Below are 8,899 nucleotides of genomic sequence, written 5' to 3'. Positions count from 1 at the left end.
GGACTGGGTGGCTTAAAACTCACGCTGGGCACGTGTGCGTGCGTACCCAAGGTCCCAAGAGGAGAACGGAGGAGAAGGGATTGCAGCGTGACCATCCCCCCTGGGGGGGTGATTTCTCACTTTCTGTCTCTCTCTCTCTCTGTCTGTCTGGTCAGCGCACGCGCGCCCTATAGTGAAAATCTCTCCAAAAAAAAAAAAAAAAGAAAAATCTTAATTTTACAGAATTAGATTAATCATAATCCTTGGTTTATGACACATTGACATCACTGGTCTATATATGACCCTCTTCTAGCTTATTTTTACTTAATGTTGATTTGTTAATATAAATAATATCAAGTCTATGGCCTAACCAACAATCAAGTGTTACCCTAACTTACATCTATCTGTGTGACTCCCATGCCCTTTCTAGACCTAGATAACTAACTCTCTTAAATTTGTGTTTATCACTGTTTTGTGCAATTTGTGTATGTTTTTAGTAGTATCACATATATGTATAACTAAACAGCATATTAAACAATTTGACAGGTTTTAGCTTTATACATGTGTCCGGTCGTTTGTTTCTCCTTGGGCTCCCTTTGCTCTGCACTAAGCTCCTGATGGTCATCCATACTGTCCTATGACACTGTAGTTCATCTGTTTTCATTGCCTGGAATTTACTACAGTCTTTTAAATCTTTTTTTCCTGCTGGTAGGCATTGGGGTTATTTCCAGTTTTGAGTGCTATTGAGGACATCCTTGGAGTCAGATCATGGTATGCATACACCTCAGTATCCCCAGAGAAGATTTTCCAACTTCAACACTGTTGACATTTTGGGCCAAATGCTTCTTTTTTGTGGAAGCTGCCTGTGCATTGTAGGATGCCTTCTAGCATCCTTAACCTCAACCCAGTAGATGCCAGTAGCACTCCCTACCACACCTTTTAGTTTTGACAACTGAATCTCTAGATATAGACAACTCTCCCTTGGAAGGAACAGAATTACTATAGTTCAGAACCATTGCCATACAGTGTAGCGATACCACATTTAAGTCATGATATGAATGTTTAACTTAATAGGATAATACCAATTGTCTGGCTAAAGTGGTTATATCTATACCTACTCCTAGCAGCAGTACATAAGAATCAGTTAACCAAGCTGGCTCTGTGGCCTAGTGGCTAAGGAAGTCAAATCCCACATGACTAACTGCAGTTTGAATCCTGGCCCTAGTGGCCTGAGACACCCACTGGGCATGTGTGCCTCCAATCCTGAGAAATGGAGAAATGGAGGAGAAGGTATTGTGGCATGACCATGCCTCATTGGGAGGTGCTTTCTTTCTGTTTCTCTGTTTCTGAAGAGAGCACACAGCCTTAGGCAATTAAAAACCAAAAACCAAAAACAAAACAAACAAGCAAAACCCAAACACTTAGTTAACCTGTATTCTCTTCAGTACTTGGTATTATCAGACTTGTGAATTTTGCCAAGTAGATATAAAATGGTTTGTCATTGTGGCCTTAATGTGTAGTTCCCAGGTTTGTATAGTGAGATTAGAGTCTGTTCTCACATGTTTATTGGTGGCATTCATTTATTTTCCCTATTTCTATGGTTAGTTGATTTTTAAAATATATTCTTATATCTCTTAGATGTATTACAAATGCCTTCTCCCGTATATCTATCTATATCAATTCTTCTTCATCCTAATTGCTTTGGTGCTAGAACATGCTTCCGTGTTGTTTTGAGTGTATTATGCTTGTAAAGCAGCATAGCAACATTCATTTTCATTTTTGTTTGTGTGCAAAGCTTAAGAAATGTGACAATTGCCTGAAGCCCATATTTGGGAAAGTTAAACTGGCTTTCATGGAAACTCTGCCTTATAGAATTGGTCAGATTACAGGCCTCTAGGTTGCTTTTCCAGTCTGAAAGGGTGCCCTCAAATCTGAGACTGTTGGCAGTAAAAAGAAAAATACCTGATGGATTAGGCCAGAACAGGCCTATGCCCTAGAGTAACTCCTTATCAATCAAAGGCAAACAAAATACCCATGGATGTACTTAAAACCTAAATACCCAGGGTTTCTTAGCACAAATATGAACAACATTAAGTTACACTTTGAAAGAAAAACCAGAGGCCCAGCCTACGTAACATGATCTGTATGTGTGGAAGCTATAAGACTGACTGCAGGTTTGGTTCCCCAGGTCCCCTCGAAAACATATGAGGCACACGTTTAGCGTCCAAGATCCTGAGGAGCTGGAACTTTGGGAAAAGGTGATCAAGTATGATGAGGTCCTGTCAAGGGTGCTTCTTCGCCCTTTTTTCTCTGTGGCGTTCAGGCACGTGTGCACTCTATCGTTAAAAAAACAAACAAACAAATAAATAAAACAGAAAATCTACACTGGGAAAAAGCAAAATTGCCTGAATTAACTCTGATTTTAAATGCTATTGGCATAAAAAAAGATTATTTGACTGAGTTCATCATAGGCTGAAATGAAATAAAAATCAAGCATACAAAGTTCTGTGCCTTAGGAGAGGGTGTTTTCTTTGCATTGTAGTGCAAGGCCAGAGCTTTGACTATCGGGTACTTGGAAGTGAGTCTTTGGCTGCCTGCCCTGCTTCTCATGATAGCAAGACTACAACACGTCATGGGCAGATTTGTTGAGGGATCTAAGGATGTTAAGTCCACAGAGGAAACACTTGGGATATAGTCAGGTCTTCAAACATCTGTGGGACAGCTAAATGGAACAGAGAGGAATCAAAAAGATAGAGCTAACATAGGTGGAAATGATAAAAGAGCAGGTGTTGCTTTCTATTCGAGATGTGGAATGCTTTGCACAGAGGATCAAGCAGAATTCTGTATATCCAATGACAGAGAGGGTAGAGTTCCCAGAGGGCCCTAACATAATGATGACAGCTCATAGCTAAACACACTGATTTGCTTACTACATGCCAAGCTTTTCAAAGTACCTTTACATATTAATGTAGGCCTCCCATGAAGTAAGTGCTTTTACCACCCATATTTGGATTAGGAAAGTTGGCCAAGCTCACACAGTTTGAAAGTTACAGAGCGGTAGGACAGACCTAGACAGTCCACTAGACAGCCTCTCTAGCTCCACCTGGAGGAGTAAATGGAAAGGGATTGATCTACAGTATAATTCTCCAGTTCATTTTGGAGGGAGGGGCTCAGTGTTTTGTTTTTAAAAAAGAGGTATCGAAGAGGTAGCCCATGAGGGGCATTCTGGGTAGTCTAGAATAATGACGTCTACAAACTCCTGATCAAGCTGGGGGAAGGTGGCTGGAGGTTGAGGGAATAGTTTTTAACTTGGCTGCTAGGGGAAAAAAGACTGCAGCCTTTACAGGGTGGTGTGTGAGGGCAGATGAGAGGTGTTTGCCTGTGGCTCTGGCATTGCAGGAGGGATGCTCTCTCTGTCCTACTGGCCTCCCTGTTTTCTGACTGAGACACCCCCAGTCCAGGTCTCAGAGACATGTAACTGGAGTTTTGTTGGTGCTTCTCTCTTCTTTTTCTATGACATCTAATCTTTCACCAAATTCAGCCACATCTGCTGCTGTATATTTTCCAGATTTAACTCTTCCTCTCCAATTTCACACCTGTCACCCTCTGTACCCTACCTAATTCTTTACGAAGGGCGCCTAACTCTGATTCTAAAGCCTGAAAAGCACATTATAAGAAAGGAGAATTATAGACCAATCCCTTTCCAAAATATATATGTAAAATATTCTTAATAAAATATTAACAAATAAAATCCAGCTGTGCATAAATAGGATACTATGTTAGAACAAAGTGGGGGTTTATGTCTGGTATGCAGGGTTTTTATAAAAGCAGTCATAGCCAGCCGTGGTGGTGCAGTGATAGTGCGATGCTCTGCCAGGCAGGATGTCCCTCAGTTTATCTCCAGAGGTCTCCCTGAAAACTCTGGGTGCACAAGTGTCTGAACATGCATGTGGCCCTGGCTGGCTGAAGTGGGAATGCCTTGTGGCATGGGAATCTTGTTGGGAATCTCTTTCCCAGAAGAAATAAATGGATATTTTAAAAAGCACACTCTTTACATTGGCAGAGAAGAGGAGAAAAATTGTATGATCATCTTGATAAATGTAAAAACAGCATTTATCATTTAGGATAAAGAAATTCTTAGCAAATTAGGAGTACATGAATGTCGCTGAACTCCCATGTAGTGGACCGCAGTTCAAGTCCCGTACCTGGTGACTTAAAACTCATGCCAGGCGCGTGTGCATGCATGCCCAAGATCCTGAGAGGAGAATGGAGGAGAAGGGATTGTGGCATGGTCATCCTCTCTGGGGGGTGATTTCTCGCTTTCTATCTCTTTCTCTCTCTCTTTCTGGCAAGCGCATGTGCCCTATAACAAAAACCTCTCCAAAAAAAAAATATATATATATTACCGTTGTCTCCATGCCCCCTTTTCTCCCCTTAAACAAAATAAAAAAATGACCCTTACAAAAAAAGAAAGATCGTCCCCGAAAATGTCTATGGCAAACTCATATTTTTCACCAAGATATGGAACAAGAAAATGATGCTCACTGCCATAGTTTAATTTGATATCACTTTGGATATCCTAGCAAGTATAATAGGGCACAAAAAGAGAAAGGCATAAAACTGGAAAGTAGTAAATACAACCATCAATATTTACAGATAAAATGGTCGCACATAGAAAATTTAAAATAATCTCTCTAAAACATGTCACAATAATTTAGAAAAGTTACTGGATACAGGATAAATTTACAAACAAAAATCAACTTTCTATATACATGTCATCAAAAATAAATAGAAAATTAAATTTAGAAATTTATAACATGTACATTAGTACCAAAGTTAAACATAGAAACAAATTTTAAGAGTTTTTCTAAAATCTCTACCGAAACTTTAAAATATTAAAAGGAATTGGGAAAGACTGACCCAGCTCAGTGGCTTGCACTGGTAAGACACTGCTCCACAGGCCAGGACCACACAGAAGGCCCAGGTTTGATTCCCAGTTGAACATAAAGACCAGGTACAGTGACATGCATTTGTAATCCAAGTCACCTGGGAGGCTGTGGCAGGAGGATTACAAGGTTGAGCCCGGCCTGTGCCCCATAGGAATGCCCTGTCTATAAAAAGAGCTGGGTATGGTGGAGAACGCTTATAGTTTCAGCTGGGAGATTGAGGCAGCAGGATCACAACAGCATGACTCTGTCTAAAATAAAAAAAATAAATAAATGAATGAAAACAAATAGGGACTATTTCAATAACATTAGGTCTCATCTATCATGAGCATGAAAAGGAATATGCAATATATAAAGATAATGCTTTATATATTGTCTATTTTTTTTTCCTCCAGCATAATCCCAATCAATAGTCCAGAAAGATTTTTGTGGAAGTTGACAAGGTGATTCAAAAATTCTTGTGAAAATTTAAAGGGCCAAAGATGTACACTATGTAATATTAAAATCAATTATAAAACATTAGCAATGGCAATAAGATATTCACGCAAAGATACACAAAGTGATAAATAGTAAGGAGTTCAGAAATCCGCAAGTCAATCTGTTTATATAATCTCTATATGTACTATAAGATATACTTATATATTCATCCTATTTATTATAAAGATGATATGGTGGGGAGAAGACGATCCATTTACTAAATGGCCTGGGCCAACTATGTGTCCATATGGAGAAAAACATCTGATCCCTATCTCAGTCATACACAAAAATAAATTCCAGGTATGTTGCAAATTTAAGTGTGAAAGGGTGTAATAAAGCTTTTGGAAAGGGACACATGGAGAAATAACTTTCTGGATTTTTTTTAAGAGAAATTTTTGCTATAGAGTGCATGTACTCGCCAGAGAGACAGAAAGCGAGAATTCACCCCATCTCCTGGGGAGATAGCCATACCACACTCCCTTCTCCTTCATTCTCCTCTTGAAATTCTGGGCAAGCACACACATGTGCCTGGTGTTAATTTCAAGCCTATGTATCTGGGACTCAAACCGTGGTTGGCTATGTGGGAGTCCAGCGACATAACTGCTATGCCATCTAATAGTCCTAAGAATATCTATTTTAAGACCTTGGTGTAAACAAAACATTTTAAAACAGCACACACACAAAATGAGCTAACCATCTAATCAGAAAAGATAAACCCACTAAGCTTAGGAACTTTTCTTTATTAAAAGATGACATGAAATAAGTGCAAAGGCAACATATATAGAGGAAAAAGGCATTTGCAGCACATATAAATATAAAGAACTTTCACTCATTATATAAAGACTTGTAAGTTATGTTAAAGGTATATAAAGAACTTCTTTGAATCATTTAACTGCAAAGGCAAAAGCCAACAAAAATCACTTTTGCAAAACTGAGACTTTATTGTCTTCCACTAGTAAAGGGTCAGGATGGGATTTCAGAACTGCTTGAAGTAGATGTTAAAATGATAATAGGGACTGCTCACCTCTTTTTCACTTCCCCCTTCTGTTCTGCTTTCCTCTGGTAGTCTTCACTTACTGTCTTCCTCCACTGGAAGCCAAAGGTAGCTCCAGATACAGGGTGTCTTTTTAATAACTCATCCCTGAAGGTGCCAGGAGAAATCCCAGTAGTGACATGGATTGGTTCCATCTGGTCCTCACCCTTGAGTTGGGATTAAATCTGCTCCCTGAACCACACTCATTAAGAATGAGAGAGTGGCGTGCCAAATCCATAAGTCTACCGCAGGGGTTAGTCAATGCCAGATTATCCTGGCCCTCAGTGGTTTCTAACCATGAGGAATGCAATGAAGATGTGAAGACTCTGGTTGCGGTGGGAGTGGGTCATCATCAGGACCATTTACTGGATGATTCTGTGCAGGAGAGAAACCACAGTGGAGGCCTGCCCAAGGCCAGAAACTTCTCTGAATCACACTTTGGGGTGCAGGGTAGTGGCATCCAACCAACTTGACCAAGAAATTTGGCCTCTTTTGGTTACTGCATCTCCACCCCGTATTTAGAATTTCCTTCAGACTGGTTTTTTCTCTCCTAACATATTAAGTGTGCTCTTTTTCATTTTAGCCAGCTGTTTTTTGTTTTGTTGTTGCTTATGTATGTTTATTTCTGACTTCATCTCCCTGTTGTCTGTCATGCTCAATTTGATTTCCATCTTGTCTCTGTGTGCACTTCTCTTTTTCTGGCCTCGTCTCAGGGATGAGGAGGAAGAGGAGGAAGAGGAAGAAGAGGAGCAGCCAGTCACGGAGCCTAATTCAGAGGAAGAGAGAGAGGATGATGGCCCCTATCAGGGCAAGGACAGGTATCAAGGGCTGGACGCTCCAGGCTCCACCCTAGCGGATAGTTTGCCACCACCTTTGAATAGTTGCTTCCCTGCCTCACTAGCTCCCACTTCAATGCTTTACTTACCCTGGCTGCAGGGACACAGAATGATTAGTTTTGTAGAAGTAACTGAGCATGTTTTCATTACAGAATTGCACTTTTTTCCCCCTTCAAACTGCCTTCCAAACTAACTTTATGGAAAAACCTTCCGACTGGTTTTCTACTCCCTGTTCCCTCCCTCACTGAGTGCTTTAACTCAGCCAGACTCACAATGACTAAAAGGACTCATCTCTGCAAAGATTTTAGCCCTTGCATCTTTGTAGTAAGAAGTCCATGTATCCCCTTTGACCTAATTTCTTTTTCTTTATTTTTTTCTTTTAGGTTTTTGCCATAGGGCACATGGGCTTACTGGAGAGAGACTGAGAGAGACAGTGAAAGGAAAAGTGAGAAATCACCCCCGCAGGGAGAATGGCCATGCTGCAGTTGCTTTTGGGATATTTTGGGCATGCTTGCACATGTGTCTGGCATAATTTTCAAGCCTTCAGGTCCAAGACTTGAACCACAGTCAGCCATGTGGGAGTCTAGTACCTTAACCACCATGCCACTTGCTGACCCTGGCCTAATAATTTTACAAGTCCAATATTAGTTGCTATGTGTGGATGACTTCTGTATTAATGACTCATGTTTGTTTTTATCCAATTACAGGAGCATTTTTCACCCTATGCAGCATAGAAAAATTGTCTGACATTTCATTTTCTTCTTTTTGGAGAGGTTTTTGCTATAGGTTGCGTGCGCTCACCAGACAGACAGAGAGAGACAGAGAGATAGAAAGCGAGAAATCACCCCCCAGAGGGGATGGCCACACTGCAATCCCTTCTCCTCCATTCTCCTCTCAGGATCTTGGGTACGCACGCACATGTGCTCGGCATAAGTTTAAGCCACCGGGTCAGGGACTTTTACCACGATTGACTACATGGGAGTCCAGCAACATAGCCATTATGCCAACTGCTGGTCCCCTGACATTTCATTTTCATGCCCAGAGCAACTAACATACTTTGCAGCCCTTCAGGAAGTTTCTTGTGTTGTGTTCATCTCTGCAAGCAGTGTTAATAGACATAGACACCTTGCAGATGTTTTTTAATTTTGTAGATATTTTACCCAAATGATGGTTTTATAAAAATAAATATTGCTCATAATTTTTTTCTAGTATTCAAAAATAATTAGAACATTCAGTGGTTTTTTTCATTCAATTGATTTTGCTATTGACACTTTTACTGTTATTTTTTCCCCTACAAATAAGCAAAATCTAAAGAATCTTTTTTTAATCGAGTAAAATCTTTTTCATGCCAACTTCAAAGTTAATGGGATTCTTTTATGCCAATGTCTTGTCTTATAGGCTATCAGTACACACTAATAAAGTTCTCAGATTGACTCATTTGACACTGTGAGATATCCACCACTTCCAAGAGCCGTAGACTCCTCTGTGAACTGACCAACAAATGGTTATTCCCCCTTTGGAAGTGTCTGAGAAGAAGTCAGTGGTTGTGTGGAGAGTGGAAAGGATCAGCCAATGGGAGAGAACTAGCTGTACATTTCATAGTGAAATGGGAAGAATGAATGATCAGC

At 40.3% G+C, this 8,899-nt stretch overlaps 1 protein-coding gene across 1 annotated transcript in view; it reads left to right on the top strand.

Moving 5' to 3' along the window:
- FHOD3 (formin homology 2 domain containing 3) overlaps positions 1–8,899 on the top strand; it is a 507,831-nt gene that overhangs the window by 327,406 nt on the left and 171,526 nt on the right. Inside the window, exon 11 of the mRNA XM_006150579.2 lies at positions 7,149–7,253. Within this exon, the coding sequence (XP_006150641.1) occupies positions 7,149–7,253 (105 nt within the window). The remainder of the gene's footprint in view (positions 1–7,148; positions 7,254–8,899) is intronic.

The sequence above is a fragment of the Tupaia chinensis genome, unplaced genomic scaffold, assembly GCF_000334495.1.
Source record: "Tupaia chinensis unplaced genomic scaffold, TupChi_1.0 Scaffold000290_1, whole genome shotgun sequence".
Taxonomy (NCBI): domain Eukaryota; kingdom Metazoa; phylum Chordata; class Mammalia; order Scandentia; family Tupaiidae; genus Tupaia; species Tupaia belangeri.
This window is presented reverse-complemented; position numbering and strand designations above follow the sequence as displayed.